Genomic DNA, 26603 nt, shown 5'->3' on the forward strand with positions numbered 1-26603 from the left:
AAATTGTTTATATTTTAGTAATGTGAGGAAAGAAAATTATTTAAGACGATATTAAATGAATTGAGTTATGTTTTCCAAACAACCCTTTACTCTCTCCTTAGGAAAGCGAATCAATGGTTGTTGTATAAATTTTTCTTTGTAAAATGAAAGGATCACAATCCTTGAAGTTCATATTTAAGAATTTAATTTTGGCATCAATCCCATATATCTGTACAAAAAATTTATGATTTATAAAGATTGTGATTGAATATTTATTTTTCCCGATCTAATAAATAATATTTTTTCTTCCTTGGCAGGGTGTTCGTTGGACATAATATGTGTTTAGAAAATCCTGCTGATTATAAATTCCCAAGAAAGGATCCCCTCTGGTATAAGAGCTATTTACAAATGATTTCTTTTGGAGAATCTCAGAAACTCCATTATTTGAAAAAACAAAAATCACGTCAACTTCTACATAAAACATACACATCTAGCTGAACATATCTAACCCATAATACGCATCATTCCCAGCATAATGATACAAAGATCATTTACAAAAGTGTCTTGCCGTGATTCCATGAAACAATAATGTACAATGAAACTTGCATTCTTTATATTGACTCCAACTCCAACTCCGAGGCAAGACGTATTTCGCACCTCACCAGTCAGAAGCATGCATGTTTCTTCTCAAACAGCATCGACCTTCAATTCCTTGTGCTTAAAAGCACTAAATGCCCTTCAAGAGATGCATACATTTTTCCAGATCACTGCTTCCCTCTAATTGAATTGCCAAACAGCTATAATGATCATACATAAAATGTGAATATTTTGTCCTGAAAAGTAAGGCATTTCGCTTCTTTTGGTAATGAATCTTCTTCCGGAAGGGAAGCTGTACCAATTACCCAGCAAAACATGGGTACAAATTTAGCAACCTCCGTGAGGCAACTACCATTACAGATGCCATGAAAATGTTTCTTCCTCATGCATGCCTTGAAGCACTGTTGTGCAACTGTGAGGATCTCAAATCAGGGTCATCCTGCAACTATGGTTGCAAACACAACTGATTAAAACCACGCATGAAAAAGTGCAATTCAACATGTCAATGTGACCACGATATGTTGCACACAAACCTGAAGGCTATAACTGAAATTTGTTGGTGGTCGAAAATCCAATTGTCCCTGTGTGAATAAAAGCATAATTGACGAACTTAAATCACATGAATGATATTTACATAACTGAAAATATCTATAAACCAAGTATGTGATCATAAAAATACTATACCAGCCCATGAATGCTTTGTTGAGTGCCAAAAAAACCATCATGGCTGGGGGCTAACGAATTCAATTGTCCCTACAACCATATAATTTCACAACATGAAGACAAAACAACAGGTACATATAGATAAGTATATCACGATCTTGACTTCAGCATGAATTACCAGGCCCTGCATGCTATGTTGATTAACATAGTATCCATCATGGGGTGGCTCCATCAAGTTCAACTGCACCTACAATCAGCACCATTTACAAGTATGATACTTCATGTTGCTCTTTTTTATAAAAATTTCCAAAAGCTCAGTCCAATAAAATTGGCCCAAGATAATACCAGTCCTTGAACATTCTGTTGAGCACCATAGTATCCACTAAGGGTCATTCCATCCGAGCTTAGACCATCCTAAAAGCACAAAAGCCCAAGATAACCGATTAGTGAAACATAGTGCAGATATATGCAGAACGTCTATTTTCACAAGCAACAAAAATGCTGCCCAATTTTTTTCACCACTTTTCAGTCACAAATATGTATTTAGTATCATTTTTATATAATCCTAGATGTTCTCGATACAAAGTGGGGTTGCATTTGATGGACATTGTAATAAAATTCCTAATAGGATCCTATGCATTTTCCTAAGCATTGTAATTCTAAGAGTCATTCCATCCGAGCTTAGACCATCCTAAAAGCACAAAAGCCCAAGATAACCGATTAGTGAAATCATAGTGCAGATATATGCAGAACGTCTATTTTCTCAAGCAGCAAAAAAAGCTGCCCAATTTTTTCACAACTTTTCAGTCACAAATATGTATTTAGTATCATTTTTATATGATCCTAGGTGTTCTCGATACAAAGTGGGGCTGCATTTGATGAACATTGTAATAAATTATAAAATTCCTAATATGATCCTGCACATTTTCCTAAGCATTGCAACTAGATCATTACAAGAATGAAGATTAGACAAACCATTGGTTGCAAGCTTTCTTGTGCCTCAACAACTATAGCATCTGGCTCTGAGGGTACCTAATATATAAAGGCATTCCTTAATCAATTGAAACAAAAACAAAAGAAAAGAAAAAAATACATGTAGTGACTGAGATAGAAAGCAAGCATAGGCAAATGAAACATCAAATATAGGACTAACCTTTCTTTTCTTATATGTATTCTTCCTCTTACTTGTTTTAGCCCTCAGACTTCTTTGATTCTCCTCTTCTTCACGAAGACCAAGAGCATTGCAACTAGTTTCTGCAGCATTGATAGTAGAGTTGTTCACATTCACACAATTTTTCAGAGCTTCCACTAGTGCCCGAAAAGCAATACTATAACTCTCTTCAGATAATGATCCTTCTTCACTCAATTCAATGGCTTGTTTACATAAATCATTGTAACGCTGTACCCTAGTCTGCATCCTTTCTGTTCCTTCAACCTTTGATTGCCTGTTCTTAGCATCTTTTGTCCACCTCTTCAAAATATAATTAGGTGGGATGCTTGAAAGACCACAGATTTGGAGAACAATCATTGCATGCCTACAAAGGAAACCTCTGTATTCAAACAAGCGACAGAAACAAGAAACCTCTAACTTTATTTCATTCCATGTTACCATAAAATATTCACCCTTTTCACAATCTTGAACTCTAAATGTAGTAGTTGTTCCATCGTCACTTTCTTTTTTAGGATGGCAGCCAACTACACCTAAAACCTCAACTTGAAACTTCTTGAATATTGCATGTGTGTAAACTGTTGACAATTGTTTTTCCCAAGGTGAAGGAGACCTTAATGCAGGCTGTTTATGACATGTATCAAAATCTGCTATTGCTTCCTCTTCATACCTATTTTGTAGAATTATCCCATATTGTTTCACAAACTCTTTTAGAGTTATTTTCTTATGAATGTATTTGTCAAAAAAAGAGTTCATACTTTCAGAGCGCTGAGGTGTAGACATTCCAGCTAAAAAGGTATCACCCATATAAGTAGGGACCCACTTTTTTCGATCTTCATACAAGGACCGTATCCATTCATCATCTTGAAGTTCAAACCTAGTGACTATTTTCCACCATCTCATGTCGAACTTTTCATCTGTCCATGACTTGAGAATGCACTTATTAAATTTTGGCAGAAAATTTTCATGCTGTTTGATCACGTGAGCCAGGCTTTCAGGGATTTTTTCCAATACATGCCAAAGAGAAAAGCAATGGCGTGTATTCAGGAAGACTTCCTCAATGGCTGCCTTCAAGGCATTATCTTGATCAGTGATTAGCACTTTGGGAGCTTGCCCACCCATTGCCCTGAGCCATGTCTTCATTAACCAAACAAATGTCGTTTTAGTCTCATCTGCAATCAATGCACATCCAAGCAACATGGATTGAGAGTGATGATTCACTCCAACAAAAGGAGCAAATGGAAACTTATCATTGCTTTTGATATACGAAGTATCAAAAGAAACAACATCGTTAAAACTGATGTAATCATGCCTACTTTTGGCATCAACCCAAAAAAGATTTCTCAATTGCTGCTCCTCGTTAAGATCCATCGCATAGAAGAAGTTAGGATTTTCCTTTTGGATACGCTTAAAAAACTCGAGCATAACTTGTGCATCTCCCTCATCCAAAGTCAAGTGCTGGCCTTTATCTAACGGATAACTTATGTCACTCTGAAGAAGCCCAATATTTTGGTATCCACCAGATTGTCTAGACATCTCAACATACATCTTTCTTGTTCGTTCACTAACAGCATGTAAAATGTCAATATTATTCTTCTCAGCTAACTTTACATTTCTATGAATCCGAAAATGATATGCTAGAGCAGGTAAAAGTTCATGATTATGCTCCTTTAGAAATTCATGAATGATCCACTTCCCATCTGGTCTTCTCTTCACATGCATGCTGGCTTTGCAGTCTGTTTTTTTCACACTTGGTCGCCGACTACTCCCACCATCTGATTCCGGAGTGACTCCATATCTAGAACATGCAAATTTGGCATCAATAAACTCTTTTGATTTCTTCGATCGACGACTGTTTTTAATTGAAGTGGTGAATCCCATAGATTTAGCATATTCTTGATAGAATGAGTATGCTGCCTCATGCGATTCAAATTCGATGCCATTCCGTGGCTCAAAATCTGTATCTCCTTCAAATGCTATAACATCCCTTTTAGAAGAACTAACAGCCCCACCATCTCTATTATGGACTTCATCCACAAAACCACTCATGCTTCACTTACTCTAACACCATGCACATTGTCTTGACAGTCCAAATGGTATGAACTGCATTTTGAATACTGCTTGCCCTTAAGGTTACAGCCTAAAGATTTTTTTTGATAGGTAAGGTTACAACCTAAAGATGAAAACAAAATCCTATTTCAGAAAATACAATTAAATCATAGAAATTTAAAACAAAAGGCACATGAACAAAATCATCAAAACATCTTTGCACTTTCTCCTCATCAAATTCTGAAGATCTACAAACCAAGCCATATGAAATGAAATTTAGACTACCCACCATGTAAAGATAATCTTTTCAGTAAACATCACTCATATTGATATCTCAACATAACTCAATCAAACCTAAATGGGGCTAGCTACTCATAGAGATATATCATATGAGAATCATACAACAATGGCTCCCAACAGGTCAAGTATTTTTTTTTATAAATGTGATCAAAGATTTGATTAGAAAACACAAAAGGCATGCCAATGTACACAAAATGTATACAAGATGAGCACTTAACTAGAAATAGAAAAAGAGACAAAACAATCATGAAAACTCATCCTATTAAAATATATAGAAGCTTTCCAAAGTAAGAGAGTGATTAAAAAGAAAGTTTTAAGCTCCTAGGTTTTTATGGAAGTCTTACAAGCCAAGTATTTAAGCAATTAGATTTCAAGGAAATACTTTATGATGGCGTGAATCCTCACCAAGGCAGGGTCTTCTAGAGCAAACCCTAGGAATATTCTGAATGCATTATGAGATAACAATGCATACATTCATTGAAGAAGAAAATGATTCCTTTTTTATGAAACGCTTTATCATGTGCACTTCATTTGATGCCTGAAGCCAAAGTACTGATAGAATATGTCTAGGTGATTCATAAGACTTCCACAAGTAATTCTCATTAGTGAAACTGTTTCTGCTACAAAGTAATGTTGAAATTGTATGAATATCAACCATCCATTTTTCTGGACAATATATGGAAAGCAATGTGGTATCCACCCAAATGATGGTCAACAACAAACATTTTCATATTGAAGGAAGTGTGGGAACCAAAGTTGTAGAGGAAATGCTCCATCACTATAGCGTACTACAACAGGTAAAATCATATCCAAGAAATACATTGTCCGCAACAGTAATCAAATGGTCATTGCAAAGTAGTTTTTGCATTATTCAAGTTACTTAGAGCTCTAACGAAACTGAATAACTCGAGGCAATAACTACACACTAAATATTTCTAGACCTTCGACAACCTTGGCTAAGTCGGCTTGTTTCCCAAGAAAGCCAATGAAATGGGAAGAAATTCTAATCCTTAATGCTTCGACGCTCATTCTTGAGAAACACTACGTTAAAATCAGCCAACAAGTACGAATAGGCTAGGCCATAACTAAGCTCTCAAAAGCTCACTCAAGGTTCCACCTCCCTCAGGTTCAAAGATAAAAAATCATAAAATTCAATAACCCCATTCCGTCCCACACTTTCTCAAAATTAAGAAAAGAAAAGACAGGTTATATATTATTTTTACATACAAAAAACGGAATATCAAGCTGATAATATTAAAAACAACAACATCCAAACAAACTACGGTGAAAAATTTTTAAAAAAAAAAAAAACAATTGAAGAAAATTTTCAATTTAAGAGAGACAGACTAGAGAGATACCTCGAGAGTGGAGGTTTATACGCCGGTGGAGAAGAGAGTTCAGAAAAGGCTTTAGGGTTTGGGGATAATCACACAAATAGGTAGCGAACAGACCTTAGGGTTCTTTTTTTCCTTTTCTGGGAAGGAAGTAAAATGTACTAATTTTTCGCATTTTAATTTCCCGGCGCGTTGGCGATGGCGATGAAGGAATTTCGTCTTTCCATCCTCGCACGTGCGTGGGTGTGCGGCACTTGCATCATGCACTGCGATTGGCGAGCGTGATTATATTTGATTTTTGAGCTAATTCAATTTTAATTATAATACATCTATTTTCTGTATTTTTATTTTTTGAAAAATGATAACTTATAATTTTATAATTTTTTAGACTCTATATTATTATAAATAAAGATTTCAAAAGATAAAAGAGCATTAAATTTGTCATTAGTTGTTTTTTTCCAGCAACGTGAGAAATCTATGCACCAGAAGCGCCACAAATACTCAAAACCTATATTTATCTTAGCATTATTTAGTTTGAATATCATTGTTTTAATTTATCTCAAATCAATTATTAATAAGATTTATTATTTTTTTAATTTTTTATCAAAAATTAAATTCATTTCAACATATTTCATATATTTAAAGATTTTTCAATAAAATTTATAAAATATTACTATTTACAGATCAACTCAAATTATCTGAAATTGTCTCAACCTCCAAAAGCAACAATTCAAGTACACGTGTGGAGGATTTAACCTGACCATAACAGGAATAATCCAATGGAAAAAAAAGATACTGCTTACTTTTTCCGCCAACTATTTTGTTTTTTTAATTTTGTTTCATTTCTTAGACAAAAATCATTTATACCAAGCAAGCGTTATAAGACTTCTTTTTCTTTTTCTTTTTTTGCATCTAATTTTCTTTCAAGAAAGCATATTAAGATCATCCATAAGAAGTTAGATAAATAGTTATTTATGGTCTTATTTATTTTATTCTCCTTAAAATCAATTTAGTACTAACCATTATATTTTTTTTTTCCCCCAAATTACCTATATTATAGAAAAGTTATCAAAATGAAATGTCCTGTAAATATGTTCTGGTGCGTGATTTCCCACATCAAATCCTCTATTCAAGAATAAAAGGTAGATAGGTCCTCATTCAGAAGGCACCACAACAACCCAGACATAAGGACAATAATGATATAACAAGGGGAAAAGATAAAATAGAAATTGTTTTTTTATATAAACTAAAAAGAGTAAACAGAAGTTGTACATCAAAGTGAACTAATTTTCAACATTCTTGCACCTGCTAACACTTGTGGGCTACAAAATACATAGATGGCATATTAGCCAATGATAATGAACTAGTTAAGTTGTACCGATTTCGACTGCTCCTATCAGAGATACAATAATACAAGAAACTTTACAAGAGATACAACCCTACCTCGAATCTGTTCCAACTCTCAGGGAATAATCAAAAGAAACGGTGCACATAACAGCCTAGTCAATCTTATCTTATTTTACAGACAACAAAGGAAGAGGCTACATCGTGATCCTTCCATCCACCAGGCATGATAGATTTTTTCAGTTCTTCACAGAGACAATTAGCTTCAATGTATTGTCTAGGTCTCACCTACAAGTTAATGCACTCTAGCTTATAACTCAGGAAGTCATGGGATTCCAGTGAATAATTACTTTTCTCTTTTCTTTTGGGGACCAAAAGATGACATTCATCTCAAATGTGAACTACCTTCATGATGAGAAACGTGCTTCTCAGGCATGTCTGGATGCATCATCATGCAACTGTGCAGCCCTCACATTGGGATCATCCTGCCATGAGGAAGAAAACTCCAATGTAAGTCATGTAGTATAAATAGCATGATTCTGCAGAATTGTAGAACAACCAAGCAAACTTACTCGAATGCCATAAGTGAAACCAGTAGGAGCTCGGAAGAAATCCATCTGTCCCTGCAAACACAAAACCCCAATTGGTAAAAGAATGCCATTTGAACAAGATCATAGACTGAGAATTCCGGCTAGCATCATAGGTTGCCATACCAGCCCATGCATGCTCTGTGGAGCACTGTAATAACCATCGTGGCTTGGTGCTATTGAGTTCAATTGCCCCTACAAATGGGAAACCTAGATTTCAACATTAACATCTATGGTACACTATGACTAGCAAATTCATTTATGTATTAAATGTACCAGCCCCTGAATGGTCTGTTGATTCCCATAGTAATTATCACGTGTTGGTGCCATTAAGTTCAGTTGTACCTGCATAATAATAATAATGATAAAATAACAATAGCAATAATACTAATAATAATAAATCAAGTATAAAATCAGCAATATTCTCAACTGAAAAAGAAAAACTTCATAATTGTATGGCAATCATACCATTCCTTGCATCCCCTGTTGTGTGCTGTAGTAGCTATCAAGGGTTACTGCTCTTGAGCTTAATTTGTCCTACAAAATTCCTTGATTTTAGTTTTTTTTTTTTTTTATGGCACTCTATAGCATAATCAACTCGGTAGCCTCAAGACAAATTTTTGTTAATCTCACCAAGCACAATTGAACCACATATAAAAGGTCAAGTTTGATACAATTTAATGCACCACTTTAATGTATCTAATTTAAAAGTCTTTCTTAACAGGCTAAATTATTTATAAGGGACAAACCATTTGCTGCAAGCTTTCTTGTGCCCCAACAGTCATAACGTCAGATTCAGAGTTCACCTACAATATATAAATAGGTTATATTTGGCATATATCACATGGATAAGGACATAAGCAAGCCAGTTTTGTCTTCCTTTTTTTTTTTTTAATTGATGATGAGCAAACCTTTCTTTTCTTCGTTGGATTCTTTTTTTTATTTGTCTTCCCCGTGCTTCTACTTTGGTTGTCTTCTTCAATGCAGAGTAGACCATGTGTGTCTGATGTGCCAGCTTCTGTGAGGCTCTTACTAGAATTATTCATATTCACACAGGTTCCAAAAGCTTCCTCTAGTGCACCCATTGCATAACTAAAACTGTCCAGAGAAAGAGATCCCTCTTCACTCAGTTTCATTGCCCGTTGACATAAATCATTGTATCGTTGCACCCTAGATTGTACGAGTCCCAATTCTTCTCCCAACAAATGCTTGCTCTTTGCATCTTTTGTCCACCGTTTCAATATATATTGGGATGGGATGGCAGAAAGGCCACAAATTTGAAGAACAATCATTGCATGTCTACAAAGATAACCCTTGTATTCATATAACCCACATATACAGGAAATTTCAGGTTTCATTTCATTATATATAACAATAAAGTCTTGACTCCTTTCAAATTCTTGAACTCGGAAAGTAATGATTGTATCATCTTGTCTTTCTCTTTTAGGATGACAAGCAACTACTCCTAGAAGCTCAGCCTGAAATTTCTTGAAAACTGCATGTGTGTACACCCCTGAAACACTCTTCTCCAAAGGTGAAGGAGATTTTAATGCAGGCTGTTTGTTCCAAGTGTCAGAATCTGCTTTGGCTTCCTCTTCATACCGATCTTGCAGAATTGATTCATACTGTTTCACAAATTCCTGAACAGTGGTCTTCTTATGCACATACTTATCAAAATAGGAATTAACACTTTCTGATCGCTGAACTGTGCACAACCCAGCCAAACACACATCTTTCATATATGTTGGCACCCATAGTTTACGATCTTCATATAGTGACTGCATCCATTCATCCTCTTTGAGTTCAAATCTATCAAGAAATTTCCACCACCTTTTTTCAAACTCTTCATTTGTCCATGACTTGAAGATGCATTTTTCAAATTTTGCCATAAAATTTTCATGCTGTTTGATTACATGACCAAAATTTTCAGAAACTTTCCCCAATATATGCCACAAACAAAAGCAATGACGAGCATCAGGAAAGACCTCCAAAACAGCTGATTTAATGGCTTTGTCATGGTCAGCAATTATTACTTTCGGAGCTTGCCCACCCATTGCTTTCAGCCACATCCGCATTAACCAAGAAAATGTTGCTGCACTTTCATCTGATATCAAGGCACATCCAAGCAACATGAACTGATAGTGTTGATTCACCCCAACAAATAAAGCGAGAGGCATCTTGTATTTGTTTCTAACGTAAGTAGTATCAAACGACACTACATCACTGAAAGTGTTATAGTCATGCCTACTTTTGGCATCAACCCAGAACAAATTTTTCAGCCGCTGGTCTTCTCCCAGATCTACTGTGTAAAAGAAGTTAGAATTCATACTTTGCATCTGTGTAAAAAAATCAAGTAAAATCTTAGCATCTCCTGCCTCTAGTGCCAAATTCCGACCTTTATTGAATGGGTTTTTGGGGTCATTCTTGAGACCAACCACATTTTTGTATTCGGCAAATTGTCTAGCCATTGCAGCATACATCTTCCTTGTTTGTTCACTCACAGCCTGGGCTGGTAATAGCTCATGGTTATGCTCCTTGACGAAACTATGTATAACCCATTTTCCATCTGCCCTTCTCTTCACATGCATACTTGCTTTGCAGTCTGTCTTTGCACATGACCGTCGGCCAGTCACATTTTCTGAATCTTGCTTGTTCTGTCTGGAACGTGGTCTATTGAAGGATTTGTCATACTCTCGCTTGGTCCCATATCGAGAACAAGCAAATTTGGCATCGATAAATTCTCTTGAAGTCTTAGAACGCCGGCTGTTTTGTATTGCAGTGTTGAATCCCTTAGACCGAGCATATTCCTGATAGAATGAATAAGCTTCTCCATGAGATTCAAATTCCATACCAGAAAGAGGCTCAAGATTTGTTTCCTCTTTAAACACTACCATATCCAATGTGGGAGAATTCAAATCCCCACCATCGTCAATGCGTACGTCCACTCCAACATCAACCATATTTTCACCATCTACATCTCCATTATGCAGTTTCTCATCACCATTCAAGATGTTATCGATTGCATTTGGTTCATCTTCCTTATCATGGTCACCAGAAGGGAGTCTAAGATCTATGTCCATGATAAGAATAAATCACGTCTGGCAAATGACCATCCAATGTTACCTGATGAGGGCAAAGATAAACTAAAATCATGCAATTAACATTGATGAGAATTACAACAGTGGTTAATTAAATGAAAGAATCTACTTTTCTTAATACATGCTTGACCTTCAAATATTCATGATAACAACGGGCCCCAAGATAATAATGAAAGGAAAAAAAAAGTCTGTAAACTGCTTTTAAACACAGTTAATCAAAATATACCAAAAATGCCTAGCATGTTCTGACCAAGTGCATGCCACTCTTAACACGTTATTTGACAATAATAAAGGCAGCTAACTCCAGTTGAGTGCACTAAGGGCCTATGACTTCTCACTGAGATGTGATTAACATTGACCGATATTATCCAACAGTATTTAGCAGCAATAGTTGTGCACATGAGTGCAGATTTGGGACTATGATTCAAAGTCTTCAACTACTAGGCTCGTAGCACCCGAGATTTTCTTGTAACAGCAGTTCAATCTGATCCAATCACCAGACAAGCAGAGCCAATCAAGGATATAATATGTTTTAATGTATTTAAAATATCTCACTACTAGGAGAAAAGAAAATATGCATCCTTTGACTACATTCTTCATATGAAATAATTGTTTTCATCTAGATATATACATAAAGGGCATGCACCCACACACACATATATGTTTTAAAACACAGTTACAGAAAATATCTGGAGACCTTCAAACACTCTTAAAACCTTGAATCTGGCAAAGTTTGTCCCTTCTTGTTCTGGCTCACATTCTGCTCATGCTCACATTCTGAGACCTGCCTTGTGCTTCTAAACTGTGTCAATAGCTTTAGGTTCATTTGCTGAAAGGAACTTTGATATCCCAGTCAAAATTTAAAAGCCTTCATTCTGCAGCAAGAAATTGTTAACCAAAATTAGGAGAACAATGATGCATCCAAAATGCAACAAAATTTAACAACGAAAAATGTTGCCTATACTTCAATGTCCACGTCCGCATTAGCATTCTCAAGGTGGGTTGCATGACCTTCAAACTACTGCCATTGAAATAGGGAAAAAAGAAGACTATGCAGAAAATATTGCTTTCATCTTTGCAAGGCATGAACTTCCAAAATTTTATATGTGGTTGCTTTGATATTTGATTTAACTGAAGGAGAGTCACTAGGTTCTGCTAAAACATTTGTACAGCTTTAGAGAAAGACAACTTTTCCACATTTATTTATAAAGATTAGAAGTGTATCACCAAGTGAGCAACAATTGCTTTTAATTTGTACAACCAATGTGGAAAAGGAATGTCCAATACTAATATATGATCGTTTTGAATAAGGGTAATGCCCACAAATTCTACAACCACCTATTTACTCAAATTTTTTGCCAAATAAAACAGATAACTCACAAACAGCATCTCATATTACATGAGTGATCGCCTTGGTCCACAACGCCTATATGTTCATCTCAGTAGGATCTATGTTCAGAAGATATTACAAGAGTTTTATATGATGGCTACCCCAAACCTCTACTAATCGGGCTTCAGACCACCTAAAAAGATGACACCAACGTATGGCATGGAGTTCTGAAAATGCCAATATGTATCAATAGCAAATCTGTGTATATGATACCCCATACTAAGTGATAATTGAAAGTGCTGTATAGGATCTCAAATTGCTTGAAATGAGAAGTTCTTGCCCTTTATAATAGTTCCAATGGGGTTCCAATTGTATTAGTGACTAGTCCTTTTGGAGTATAAACCCAGATGTGGCTTGGGCCTCCCTTAGGGCATTACAAATGATATCAAAACCTATCCCAACTAGAAATATAGGACTTGAGTTATACCACCTACAAGGGGCGGGCTCTATGAGAACGTCAAGAATTTAGGGGAGGAGGGGGGGAGATTGTGATACACCATACCAAGTGATAAAGGTAACTGGTGTATGGAGTCCCATATTACTTGGGAATGAGAAGTTCTTACTCTTTATAAAAGTTTCAATAGAGCTCCAAATATATCATTGGCTAGTCTTTTTGGAGTATAGGCCCAGATGTGGCTTGGGCCTCCTTTGGTGCATTGCAGTGTAATATCAATGCTATGAAATATACAGGTGGTTCAAAAATGTATAATGTTTCCCATGCAAACAAATATGACATAAATCCACGAAATATCATTTCTTTGAAACATATTCACATTTGAAGTACGATCGAAACTACATGTGCTCAATTAAATTTAACATTAAAATCAACAGTTGCAAAATCCAAAAAGAAATTGTGAGGCCTATTAAGAAAATGCTCCAAACCTTCAAATTAAAGACCAGATTTCAACCAAAGAATTTCAATAGTCGCTCAAAGAATCTTAACAACAATGGCCTAAACAAATAACCATCCAGTGTTACTATCCCCAAAATCTTTAAAAGCGTTGTTAGACCCACATCATCGGCAATCACCACTGACTTACTACACAGGTTTGTTGTAGTTTCCCGCCTCCTTCCTACTGCCTCTTTTAGTGAAAAGCTCCCTTACTTAGTCGGGACAATCATGAATGGCAAGCCCAAATAATAAGATCCCACTCTATCCAGATATGTTATAAAGGTCCGAGAAGAGAACAGTGCACTAGGAAAACAAATTTAAAACACGGGGGAATTTTTTTTCTCCACCAAAGTACATGGAAATGATCTTTTAAAAATGCATTCCCTCTATATAAAAATTGAATCGCACACAACAAATTTGGGATAAACAACTTTAATATTGAGCCAACAACATCAAGCTACTCAGAATAAACTGCAGTTCAAAACATCAGCAAGTATTCAACTCTCTGATCAACACTCAGACTCCGCAAACTATAAGGTCAAGAAAAAATTTTTACATAGAAATTAAAAAATCTGTTACAAATTTACAGTGGAGAAATGATTCGATATCATCTGAAATGCAGGAGACAGAAATATAATATAAAAGCTTAACCATGAGCAAAATGTGCATAGCTTAGAGCATATAGTATAATATATAAGTTCAACATGCAACGCTCCAAGAGAAGACCCAAGCCACATATGGGCCATACTCCAAAAAGACTAGTCAACATTACAATTGAAGCCCATTGAAATCATTATAAAGAGTAACTTCTCCCTCCCAAGCAATGTGAGATCATATACACCCCACACTTATCAGTCAGTAAGGGGTATCACAGAACACCTGGTTTAGAAATTAAGTATCTGTCATGACAGTAAACAGGCACATAATTAAATTAAACAGAGCATATACCTCTTACATTTCACTAACCTATTCTTTTTAACATTAACCAATCTTGAAGTTGGCAAAATAATATAATTCAGAACCCTCCATTTTTAATCAAGGAGTTCATCAACTAATCTCTTATTCTGCAGTAATAGAATAAAGGTTTGTAGGATGCAAATATATTGGGTTTATCAACATATATTTACTTGTCACAATGATAATCATGCATGAAAGGATTAATATGGGTAGACATAAGTAGCAAATGGTAAAAAATCATATCAGGAAACTAACCCTTGTGGAACCAGATTAATAATAATACATACCAGCCAGTACTTACCTCGATCTTGTTGCAACCAATAAGGTACAATGATGTTCATAAAAGTATTGATATGGTAATCGAATACTATTTATATGTTTTTATAAGTAAAATGAAATTATATTAAAACAAGTAAATAGTTGATGCTCAAGTACACATGAAACAAAAGAGAACACTAATTTATATATATATATATATATATATATATATATATATATATTTATAAGTAAGAAAGAATTTTATTCATTGAATAAAATAGGTGAAGCCCATGCACACAATAAGTATACAAAAGAAAACACCTAATTACATTCTATAAAGAAGAAATCGAAAACAACAAATCATGAGATAAAGCCCCATTAAGCGCTGTAGCAGAAAACCATTGAAATAAAGAGAACACAGAATTTCCAAATTTCCTCCATAGTGCGCTCCCTATTGTTAAAGCATCGTTCCTTTCCCACCAAATACACCACATATTTATATTACTAACGTAAATTCAAAATATTGTCATTGGACAATTCCCAATTCAACAAGGACATAGCTTTTTTTTTTAAAGCAAAGTCACAAGGACATAACTGCACAACTAACACCTTATATGCTTCACAGTTTACTCGCATACACATTAAAAAACAGTTGCAAACATGTTGACATTGGTTGGCCTTCCACTCCGAGCCATAAGTCATCTCCATAGTTTGCCACATACGTGGGTTTCTCCAGTCTGACAAAGTTGGAGAAACACCAGATACCTCGCAATTGCTAAACAGGCGAAGGCCCGAACTCAGCACACAAGTTTTCACTAGTGGTTTCATATAGCAAATCAAAAATTGATCCCCGGTCCTTCCGCACACATTCTCGGAATGAATACAGATCAGCAATGTAAATCAATATAATACCACAGTGAACAGATAAGAAAATGAGCACAATTAAACTAATTACAGTAAGAAATAATTGAATTTGAGATTTATCAAACAAAAATTGAGAGAGAAAGAGAGCTCAACTCGTCAAGTATGAAGTACGGCATCTGAGGAAAAAAAGCTGGGAAGCAGGGCGCGCGTGTGGGGAAGAGCGTTTTTATTGAAAAGGGGGAAATGTTTTAGGGTTTGGGTCACGCACGCTGAGCGAGTAGCAAGTCAAATTAGGGAATGAGGTTTTGTCTGTTGGGTCTATCTGTCCGACACTCACCGCTTTACCACCACAACATACTCCCAATAAAAACACCACTAGAAATGAAAACAAGATCTTCCCACAGTAATTGAAGAGTACCTCTCTGGGTAATAATCACTCTCCGCACGCAGAAGATGAAGATTCAGCAAGGCGAAGATGGGTCTGAGTTCAAAAGAGAGTACAGAAAAAAATTTCTCACGCGACGCGGTGAAGCGAGTGGACCAAACCGAAGCAAGCAAGCTCCCCCAAAATCAAAGGCTCCCTCTTTCTTTCATTCTCTTTTGGAATATAAGATTCTAGGGTTTCAATCTGAGTCTCACATCCCCCACTCGCTGTTTTCGTGTTTTCGTCTCACACGCATCGCGCGTGCCAGCTCAGACTTTCTTACGTCCGTTTATGTGAGTACGTGATTTCGGAAGTCCCAATTAACTTTGTTGGTTGATGGAATACAGCTCGTCCAAAATAAAAATAAAAAGCTTTAAACTTTTTTTCAGTTATTTTTATTTTAAGTCGATATATAAAATATTAAAAATTTTATTTATTATCTTCTACACTAATATTAATATGTGATTTATTATTTTTATTATATTTAAACACATATATTAATGTGTAAATATATATATTTTAATAGAATGACGAAAATAACAAGTCACATGTTAGTATATGGTTTGGGAATAATGTATAGTATTTTTATATAAATTATATCATCTTGTTATAGATGTGTTTTGTAGCTTCTCACATACGATTACCTGCAACTAAAGAAGTGTGTGGCTTGGAAGTTCGGGAGAACACCTCTAATACCTAAGTCACTAATAACAACGAAGATTTATCTATAGCCAATTAATCAAATGAATTTCATTGTCATTTTTAGGAGGTATATGTAGAACTCATGATGTTTATGTTGTTACGTAATAATTGTCATTTTGGTTGTTAATAGTCTTTTCGTTATTATTAATTGGTCGCAATTGCCCGTTTTTCTTGTAGTGTATTTGAAATTCAACTCTTGGAATATTGGGGGATTAATTTATTCCAAATAAACCAATAACTCATCTTACCCGAAGCTTTCAGCCAATTATTCTTTCTATATTTGGGATGGATTAGGCTCTAGGTTGATTAGGTTATTGGGATGAGCTGTAGTTCAGGCTCATGGTACGACCCGACGGGCCCTAGGGATACTAAGCTCCTTCCATTTACCCCACAAAGTCTCATCATATGCAGCGTGATGGAACTTGTAATCATAGCATCACTTCGTTGTCTAGGGTTTTTCGTCACTTCATGCCTCCTTGTCATAACGTCGCTTCGTCTTTGGGCCCTTTCGCATACTCCACTTGTGATACCTCGTATTTACGTATATTTTTAATGAATAATTATTTAAATTATTATAATTAGTGGTTCTCTTATTTTAAATCAAACATATTTATCATTGTATTGTTTTTTTTTTATTTTTAAGTTGTGAGATTTAAATAATATGCTTTCTTTATATTAATAATTATTTCATATTTAAATTGCTCTCTAGCTTAAATTATTTTATTGTTGGGCTTTAGTTGTTTTATTTTATTAATGTTTAGTTGTAGTGTTTTTACTTAGCGTTTATTTATTTTTATTGTACCTTTTTATTATGTGGACTCCCTATTTTCAGATTAGACTCATTTTAGTGAATTTTTCCTTTCTTTTTGGGCCAAGCCCCTTCAATTTCGAGCCCAGTCGTTGCCTCAAGAACCCACCCCCTTTCACTCCTCAAAACGGCACCATTTTGCACCTAGCCCTAAGGGCTTTTCATCTTTCTTTCTTCTTCCTCCAGTCGCATGCCCTGCCTCCTTTTCTCCTTCATTTTCGTTCATTTCCTCTGATCTTGGTTGCCGCTGCTGCTTCTCCTTGTTTCTACTTCTCTTCATTTCTTCTGTTTTATCTTCTTTTCTCCTATTGCAGCGTGCCCCCTTCTTCTTCTTCCCTCCACTTTCGATTCTTCTCCTCTGTAAAATCAGTGAGCACTTCAACTCTTTCCTCAAATTTTGTCTGGTCCTTGCCATAAGCTCCAATCTCAGGCCTGAATTGGTTACATAAAATCAAAAATCTCATCTCAACTCATTATTACAATTTTTTTAAATTCACATACAAAATACAATAAATAATTTAATTTTTTTAAATTCCAATACAAAATTAATATTAAAAAATTATATTAAAATAATATTTTATTTATTACTATTTAAAACATCTCATCTCATTTGTGTAATCAAACGGGACCTCAGTTTTTCTTCTTTCTTTTATTTTTTCTTTCCACTCATTTCTTCTCCTGTAGAAGTTGTGGATCTCTTCTCTCTTTGTGAAAATTTTACCCTCTACTTTGCCTTGCTATCCAGCCATGTAGCTGCCCATTTTCACCTCCGAACCCTATCATTCAGGCGCAGATACCAGCCTTACACCCTCCGCTCGCGCCACCTCCATTTCTTCCCCAACCCATGTTCTGTTTTGGCCCCTCAACATGCCTCTATTTTGATCCAAGCCATGGGTTTCCTTTCTGTTTTGCTTGGCTATTTTTTTCATCTTGTCATGTCCCTATTTTTGGTCTATCGGTGAGCCTCATTTTTTGTTTTGGTGATTTTTGTTCCAGTAGTGAGTCTCACATCTTTCCAGCCATCATCTTCTATTTTATTTCAATAAAATCAATCATTTCTTCCGAAAATATCACTTCAAAATCTCATTGTTTTCGAAACCCATTTTAGTCCAAAAAATTTTAATTTTTGGCGATTTATTTTAGAGATAACTTTTGACATTAAATCGAGTGTTTGTGCACTTTTACTTTCAAATTTTATTGCCTTTAAAACACTGTAAGTATTTTCCGAATAATTTCTGAGATTTAAATATATTTTGCATCAACAAATATTCTATGAAATTGGCTGGTTGTGCTGGACTGAGTCCGAGGAGTCGGGGTCGGTTAAAATGGATAACGGAGTTGTTTGTATGTTTGGTTGATGTTGGGATTTGTTAATTGTTAATATTTGTTTTGTGTCATACATTGCATGGTGTACGCATGTTCATATTTTAAATGAAAACTGGGTTTTCATGTGTTAAATAATTTTTGGGTGGGTGTATATTACAACTCCAAGCCGAGAATGAGCATTATCTCAATAGAGCTCCTCTAATTATTCGGGAGTGGAATATACTAAGTGACGTCCCTGGGTTATCTCTAGGTGACAATGGGATCAAACAAGATGATAACGCTCTTGTGCCAATTCTGTGGCCTCTCTACTGGCGGGGGCTAGAGGATGCTTGACCACGAACACACTGGGCGTGAAACTGGGCATCGCTCGTTACGAAATCACATGTACAGTTGTTTCCCGTTGTGTAGCGAAGGGAGCCAGTGTGTACGGATGATCCCTAGAGGAGATCATGATGCATACAGATTAAAATTGAATATTGGTTTTGATAAATGGATAATGGGCAATTTTCTGAAAAAATTGTGAGATTTGATTAATGGATTTATGTAAACCATTTTTTAAAAAAATGATGGATTTTTTAATGAATTGGATATGTTTTAGGGCCGAAAAAGAGATTTTGGCGTGCGTTGGAAAATATTCATTTTTGGGTATTTTTGGGTCTCATGCATATATCATCATGTGCATGTATATTATTATTACATGAATGTATTTTTATCTTGCAAGCTGTTTAGATTATTACTTACATGCGGTATCGTTTCTTAATACCGTAATTTTGATACAGGTGTTGAGGAGGTTGAGCCTGAGGATACGGTTCTGCTGGAGGAGTGATTGTGAATCACTTTCTCGTGAGATGGGATTTGGTTCCCGCTTTTGGACATTGTATTTTGGTTTATTTATGTTTTCATCGGATAATTATTATACTTTTGAAACGTTTGTATTTAAATGAATTTGTATTTAAAAATTCTGGTACTTATTTGACTGACTTGAATTATTTCGCTGCATTTTTGTTATACACTTTTTGCATGTACACAGACTTGGCATTTATCATTGGGATGCGTGACTTGTGTTGTCATCATCTTGACACCTCAATTCCCGTGTTTCCATATGTGGGAGTTGGGGGTGTCACACCACTTAATCGTTGTGAGTATTTATTATCTTTAGGCATTCTTTTTTCCACTTCTCCCCTTTTGGCTTCCCTATCTCCTTTCTCAAACAATCTGCTTCTTTGTATCTTCTCTCCCTCTTCTTTGTGAATCTATGGCTTCCTCTAAAGGCTACTCTCTGTCTTTATCTCGTGGTGCTGATTCTTCATGACCGTGCAATCCTCCTGCTCTCACTGAAGGGGTTCACCGTTAACCCTATTGCAGAGAGGAAATCTATTCCCCGTTTGATTTTCAAAGGCCATCGATGGTCTTCAACCATCTCCCATCATGAATTGGATTATGCAAGGGATAACTTCAATATCCTAGAATCAGTGGCTCTAGGTCTGCCTGACTAGCGTCGTGGTGACGTCAACATGAGAGGTATGGCCATTTCCGTTGCTTTGTACATAGCTATGTTTGTAATGGGGCTCCATTTTCCCTTTGTTCGAACCGTTTGTGATGTACTAGTAATGTCTTGGGTCTTGCTCCAACCCAACTTGTGCCCAATGCCTAGTGGATTCTGATCGGTTGTTGCATTCTTTGGCGTCGAGTGTTAGAGCCCACAGGTGATGACTACCCCAATCTCACGACTCATGAGTTCCTTTCCCTACATGGTTTCAAACATTTAAAAGGAAATCTTTGTAGTTTTAGTGCTCACAAAAAAATTGGTCTTGTTGGAGCGCAAATATTCCCACACCACAGATTGGTAGAGGAAATTTTTATTTGTTTCAAGTGACAGATGGGAGTTTCCCATGGATGAGGCTGCGACTTAAGAATTCCCCATCAATGCTTCGTGGACTCTATTTCTCATTAAACGTGGGTTTAAGATCATTCTTTCTTCCCTAACGGCTAGTTGGTGCAAGCTTAGGTAGATCAAAACAACCATTCCACCTGGTTAGATGTCATTTTGACCCCTTCTAACATCAATAGATTTTTTATGTTACCTAACAGGGCATATGTTCTCAGTTGTGAGTTTCTGGGTGCTCCACCAATGGCAGGTGGTTTGAAAAGAGACCCACTGCCAACGGTAAGGGGAAAGAAAAAGAAGAAAGCTCGTTTGGTGGTGGCAACCTCAAATGAGTCCAATTCCACAAGGGGTGTGCCCTTGCCACTACCTTTGGCGAGTGGCAGAGGAACCCCATATCACCCCCCGGTACCTCCAACCAGCTTTCTTGACGATTTCATGGCTCAGGCTAAGGTTGATCTTGAATTGGTGATAAAGGCTGAGGTTGCCTTGTCGTCCAATGTTCCTCCTAGAGTGGCTCAGTAGACGAAAGACTATGCTAACTTGGATAAGGGCGATGACATTGTGACCTTGAACCCAGAGTTCCTCAATGTGCCTCCCACTATACCGAGCAACTTTCCTCTTTTTGATGCCTTTAGGGAGTCCCTACAAGTCAAGAATGTTGAAGACCCACTAGCGTGGGCTGTTACCATTGTCATTGACTTGCCACTTGCCTTGACCATCTAGGGTGAAATCACCCCCGAGATGCCCTTCATCTTTCCAATTCTATCCCTCGCTGGTGGAAGCAGGGTGTTGATCCCTTCTTTGTCCCTCAACATCTCCCTCGCTAAGGGTGGTGAACCCTCTCCAAATTTCCCGGTGGACAATACTCTCATCAATCTTTCTTGGGAATCACCTACTCAGGAAGATGACTTAGAGTTACCTCCCGATCAACAGGCAAGAACGAAGACTATCATTCCAACTCCCATTTTCTCTAATCCTTCCACTGTTTTGCCTATGTCTGTTTAGGATACCCCTACCTTGAAGGGACTTATTGGCATTTCCTTTAAAGTCCTTGATCCCTATGGTTCGTTGAGCTCTCACCTACCCAGTTCCTCTCGACCTTCATGTGCCCATCGAGAAGAGACATTTAACTCCACCATTCATAACCTTCGAAGCATCCATTCACTTGTTAGTTCCTTTGTCTTAAGGTTTTGGTTTTTCCTTTCCTATTGCTTTTGACTTGGTTGGGTTCCATAGGGAGTTGATTGCCCGGCAGCCGCTTTGGTTGACGACCACTTGGAGTTGGAGGAAGAGAACCAATCCATGCGGTCTTCTATCAGTAGTGCTCATAGCTGTCCTTGCTGCTCGCACTAAGAAGGGGGAGATGGTTGGTGAGTTATCCCTAGCTGAGTCTCGCTCTCATAAACTCAAGGACGAGGTGGTATCTTTGTGTGTCCAAGTTGATTCACTTAGATTGGAGTTGGCGAGCTCCTTAAAGGAAGCCAGTCGTTGTCGTCACAAAGCTAATGGAACAAAACGGGATAGTCTAGCCACACGCCTCAAACAAATGAAGGAGGTTGATGAACTTAAAAAGGCAAAGACTAATTATGCCACTCATTTGTTAAACTCTAAAGAAGAATGCCGAGAAGCCAATACTCTAATTAGCATAGCGGAGGGAGAGAAAGTCAAGGGGAACGAGATCTGGTAGTAGTGAAAAAGCACTTTAAGGAGTATGATCCCCATTATTTGCAGCTAAACTAGATCTTGGAGTCCCACAACAAGTAGTTGTCAGACTCAAAATTGAAGGTGACTAAGTTGAATGTCGAGTTAGGTCACTTTTAAGGTCAGGTTGCTCTTATTCCCTAAATTAACAGCTGTCCACTTCATTCGAGGCTGAGCTTGGGGTCTTGGATTTAAGATCAGGATCAAACAGTTGTGGAAACTCCTAATTAATCATCCCAAGACAGATCTTCGTACCTTGGACTAGGAGTCAATCCGAGCCAGCTCCTCTGCTTACCATGTCTTCAATTCCCTTGGGAGGAACACCATGTTGAATGCCTTTCCTCCTTCTCACAACTCCTGAAATTTTTATTTTAATGTTTGTATTAGGAATGAGATATTTTACATGTTTGGAGAATTGTGTTTTGAAGAATTATCCTAATTTTAATGATGTGAACGTTGTTTCAATGGATGTTATTTTGTTGCATTGTGTTGTGTTTCAAAATAAATTCAATTAAAATGTTGAATAGATGTGTTTCTAACCAGTGACTTCCCTTCCCCAAGAGAGGCGTTAGACCATTAGGCTAGGCATGCCTTCATTTTTGAATGTTTTGTTAGAGTGAGGTTAATCGACTGAGTAATTCTGACAATTGGTGTAGCAAGAGGGTGCCTCAACCGTGCAACCTTGGCGACAAGCATGTAGTGGAAAGGAGCCTCGACTGCACAACTTTGGCACTCGGATTGTAACTGGAGGGAGCCTCGACCGCATAAACTTGGCGATAAGAGTGTAGTAGGAAGTAGCCTCAACCTCGTAACTTTGGCGAATTGTGTAGTGAGAGGATGACTTGACCATGTAACCTTGGGGATAAGAGTGTAGAGGAAGGGAGCCTCAACTACATAACTCTGGCGATTGGTGTAGAGGGAGAATGCATTGACCGTGTAACCTTGGCGACAAGAGTTTAGTGGGAGGTAGCCTCCACCGCGTAACTTTGGCTATAAGAGTGTAATAGGAGGCAGCCTCAATCATGTAATTCTTGCAATTGGTGTAGTGAGAGGATGCCACGACCAATAGCTTTGGCAGTAAGAGTGTAGCGGGAGGAAGCCTTGATTGCGTAACTGTGCCAATTGGTGTAGCGGGAGAACGCCTCGACCACGTAACTGTAGTAATTGGTGTAGTGGAAGGATGCCTCGACTGCATAATCTTGGCGATAAGAGTGTAGCAGGAGGTAACCTCGATTGCGTAACTCTAGCGATTAGTGTAGAGGGAGGATGTCTCGGCCATGTAACCTTGCAATAAGAGTGTAGCTGGAGGTAGCCTTGACAACATAACTCTGGTGATTAATGTAGCAGGAGGATGCCTAAACCATGTAAAGACCTATGGCGTGTTTAAGATAATAGGCTTTAGGGTGATGACTGGCCACCACGACGTATGGCCCTTCCCATCGCAGCCCCAACTTCCATTCCTCTACTGTAATTACTCTGGTTTCCTTTACGACTAGGTCGTCCATATTAAAGGACCTTGGTCTCACCTTTTTTGTTGAAGTACTACTTCATCTTCTTTTTGTAGGCTGCCACTCTTGTTTTGGCATCTACCCTCACTTCTTCCAACAGATTCAGATTTTCTTCAAGGTTTTTGTCATTTGCTTTGACATCAAAGCCTTTTCTCCTGTGGCTTGGCAATCTCACTTCCATTGGTATCATTGTTTCGCTCATGTATGCTAAGAAAAAAGATTATTGTCCTATACGCCCACAAGATTCCAGGAAGCTCATCCACCCATGTCCTTTCCTTTAACCTACCTTCTTCTTTAATATTCCAACAATAGTTTTGTTGGTTGCTTCAACCTGTCCATTTGCTTACGGGTGCCTTGGAGATGAGTATTTGACTTGATCCCAAGTTCGGTGCATTACTTGTGATAATATTTAGAGTCAAACTGTTTGCCATTGTCTGAGATAATGCTTTGTGGTACCTCGAATCTACATCTTATAGCTTTCCATAAGAACCCCACCATGCTTTGGGCCGTCATCATTGCCATCGCTTCAGCTTCTGCTCACTTGGTAAAGTAATCAATGATGACAATGATGAATTTGGTGCCCCCTTTGCTAGGGGGCATAGGGCCAACTAGATCTACACCCCATTGTGCGAATGGCCAATGGGAGATTATTGACCTTAGTTCTTTAGGAGGGTTGTTTGGGATTGGTGCGTGTAGCTGGCATTGGATCATCTTTTTACGAATTCTTTTGCATCTCTTAGGGTGTTTGCCAAGTAGTATCCCACTCTCATGATCTTCATGGTGAGGGACCTCCCTCATGAGTGGTTTCCGCATACTCAATCATGCACCTTTCTCTTGATGTATTCGGCCTCCTCCTTTGAGATGCATCTTAACAATAGGGTCAAAAAGCCTTGCCTGTATAGTGTCCCGTCTATCATAGTGGACTGGGACGCCTTGCTTCTGACCTTCCTTTCTTCCTCCCGGTAGGTGGGAAGGTTTCTAGTCTCCAAGTATTCAAGTATATCATCTGCCCACTCTGGCATGCCCTTTCCTACCTTCAAGACCTCATTTCCTATAGCCGGTGTGTTAACTGCTCGACACTGACCTCCCACCACAAAGTTTCTTCTTACTTTGTAGAGGCTGCTCGTGCTAATTGATCGGCTTTCCAGTTGTCAACTCAAGAAATCCACTCAATTAAAAAATATTGAAGCCAACTGGACCCTTCCTGAATCTGATGGAGGTACTTTATCAGTTTTTGTCCTTTCACCAAATATTCCCCTGTGATTTGGCCTAACATAATTTTTGAGTCTGCTCTCATCTCAACTTTTTCCCTGCTTGACGCCTCCATTATGGCCAACCTTGTGAGTATTACTTCATATTCGGCTTCGTTGTTTGTTATTATGAAGTTCAGTGGTATTAAATGGTTTGACTCAATCCCGTTGCCCTTTACTAGGTGCACACCTACGCCACGTCCTCGTCGACAAGATGACCCGTCGACATACACTTGCCATGGTGTCTTCCCGGTAGCCTTGGGTACTTCTTTTTGGAAATTTATGAATTATGCTACAAAGTCAACTATGACTTGTTTTTTTATAGCAATTTTGAGAACGTAACTGATATCGTATTCACTCAATTTGATAAACCACTTAACCAGCTGTCCTGAGGTGTTGGGCTTTTGCAGCATCTTCTGTAAGGGACGTGAGGTAACAACTTTTATTGTGTGGGCCTGAAAATAGGGGCACAAGCGCCCCACCCTAACATTGTGGCAAAATAGTATTCCGAGCAACAATGCGCTCTAGCTCGCCATTTCCCATCATCTCCTATATCTTTTCCTTCAATGTGCGACAATCTTCCGTTCTATGTCCACTCGTATTGTGATAGGTGTAGTATTTCTAGGCCTGTTGCCCCTACTGCCCTCATTCCTCACCGCACATGGCGTATTTGAAGTCAAAGAGAAAGCCTTACATGCAATCTCTTTGGAGAACCCATGAAGCATCATGTGCGTTTTGAAGATCTCCAAATGCTCGATTGATCTTTAGATCCATCACACATATTTATTGCTGTGACTTTGAACTTCGATGGCAATGGTACCGCCATAATTTTTACGCTATATCACATATTGATGCTGGTCAACAACTTATCAACCGAGGAAGACATCGCTATCTTCTTGGCCATCTCCTTGTATTTATCCATCAAACTGTGCAGGTCATGGTGCATCTTTTTCATTTCCTCATTTTCTTAGGAGATTTGCTTTGGCATGCACTTCCGTCTCAACCCTATCGGCCTGGTTGGGTGCTGTGTTCTCCCTTGATGGCTCATTCTTTAGTTTAAGGGCCTTGTTCTGCTTCCACAGTGACTCTACCTCAACAGTAGTTTCTTCACTACTTCCTCTATCTCTGCGAGCCTTCCCTCCATATTTCGTGACGTCATCTCTTGGTCTCTGGTTGCTCGAGATCGAGTAGTGGTAGGAATGTGAAAAGCACGCTGATTGTAGGACAAAAAAAAAAAAAATCCCATAGATGGTGTCAAGTGTTATGGACGCATTTCACCGCTTCTTACACACGATCACCTAGAACCAAAGAAGTGTCTGGGTTGAGGGTTCGGGGGAACACTTCTGATGCCTAAATCAGTAATAATAGTGAAGATTTCTCTCTAACTAATGAATCATATGGGTTTCATTGTCATACCTGGGTGGTATATATAGGGCCTATGAATCATGGTGTTTTTGTTGCTATGCGATAAACCGATGGCTCCTCTTACCTGAAGCTCTCTTACAGTTATTCTTTC

General features: G+C 37.7%; 2 protein-coding genes across 8 annotated transcripts; both read right to left on the reverse strand.

Moving 5' to 3' along the window:
- Nucleotides 1-391: 391 nt before the first annotated feature.
- On the reverse strand, nt 392-6306 carry LOC122303292 (protein FAR-RED IMPAIRED RESPONSE 1-like). 4 transcript variants are annotated; one of them, XM_043114999.1, is made up of 8 exons: nt 6115-6303; nt 2393-4580; nt 2215-2271; nt 1585-1653; nt 1418-1486; nt 1261-1329; nt 1110-1157; nt 392-1015 (listed from the first exon to the last, which is right to left on the reverse strand). In XM_043114999.1, the coding sequence occupies exons 2-8, from the start codon at nt 4454-4456 to the stop codon at nt 959-961; spliced, it is 2433 nt and encodes an 810-aa protein (XP_042970933.1). In that variant the 5' UTR covers nt 4457-4580; nt 6115-6303; the 3' UTR covers nt 392-958. The 4 variants fall into 4 exon arrangements, with proteins under 4 accessions (XP_042970933.1, XP_042970932.1, XP_042970931.1 ...); XM_043114998.1 differs by having other exon boundaries at nt 392-1021; nt 2393-4547; nt 6115-6302; XM_043114997.1 differs by having other exon boundaries at nt 392-1021; nt 6115-6302.
- A 1002-nt stretch (nt 6307-7308) lies between these two features.
- On the reverse strand, nt 7309-16178 carry LOC122303295 (protein FAR-RED ELONGATED HYPOCOTYL 3). 4 transcript variants are annotated; one of them, XM_043115002.1, is made up of 10 exons: nt 15899-16178; nt 11817-11994; nt 8933-11144; nt 8771-8827; nt 8490-8558; nt 8298-8366; nt 8148-8216; nt 8007-8057; nt 7840-7919; nt 7309-7722 (listed from the first exon to the last, which is right to left on the reverse strand). In XM_043115002.1, exons 3-9 carry the CDS (start codon nt 11099-11101, stop codon nt 7863-7865), a joined length of 2541 nt encoding a protein of 846 aa, XP_042970936.1. In that variant the 5' UTR covers nt 11102-11144; nt 11817-11994; nt 15899-16178; the 3' UTR covers nt 7309-7722; nt 7840-7862. The 4 variants fall into 4 exon arrangements, with proteins under 4 accessions (XP_042970936.1, XP_042970939.1, XP_042970935.1 ...); XM_043115005.1 differs by having other exon boundaries at nt 11836-11994; nt 15634-16178; XM_043115001.1 differs by having other exon boundaries at nt 15634-16178.
- Between the last annotated feature and the right edge of the window lie 10425 nt (nt 16179-26603).

The sequence above is a fragment of the Carya illinoinensis genome, chromosome 3, assembly GCF_018687715.1.
Source record: "Carya illinoinensis cultivar Pawnee chromosome 3, C.illinoinensisPawnee_v1, whole genome shotgun sequence".
NCBI classification, from domain to species: domain Eukaryota; kingdom Viridiplantae; phylum Streptophyta; class Magnoliopsida; order Fagales; family Juglandaceae; genus Carya; species Carya illinoinensis.

Bases quoted from the DNA above. Each gene is read 5' to 3' on its own strand.
- LOC122303295 (XM_043115002.1), bottom strand. From the start codon at position 11,101: ATGGACATAGATCTTAGACTCCCTTCTGGTGACCATGATAAGGAAGAT. The intron at 8,828-8,932 runs GTTTGCTCATCA...TATATATTGTAG, and splicing joins ATCCAACGAAGAAAAGAAAG to GTGAACTCTGAATCTGACGT. The intron at 8,058-8,147 runs GTATGGCAACCT...TTGTGTTTGCAG, and splicing joins CACAGAGCATGCATGGGCTG to GGACAGATGGATTTCTTCCG.
- LOC122303292 (XM_043114998.1), bottom strand. From the start codon at position 4,456: ATGAGTGGTTTTGTGGATGAAGTCCATAATAGAGATGGTGGGGCTGTT. The intron at 1,330-1,417 runs GTAATTCATGCT...ATATGGTTGTAG, and splicing joins AACATAGCATGCAGGGCCTG to GGACAATTGAATTCGTTAGC. The intron at 1,022-1,109 runs GTTTGTGTGCAA...TTGCAACCATAG, and splicing joins ATTTCAGTTATAGCCTTCAG to TTGCAGGATGACCCTGATTT.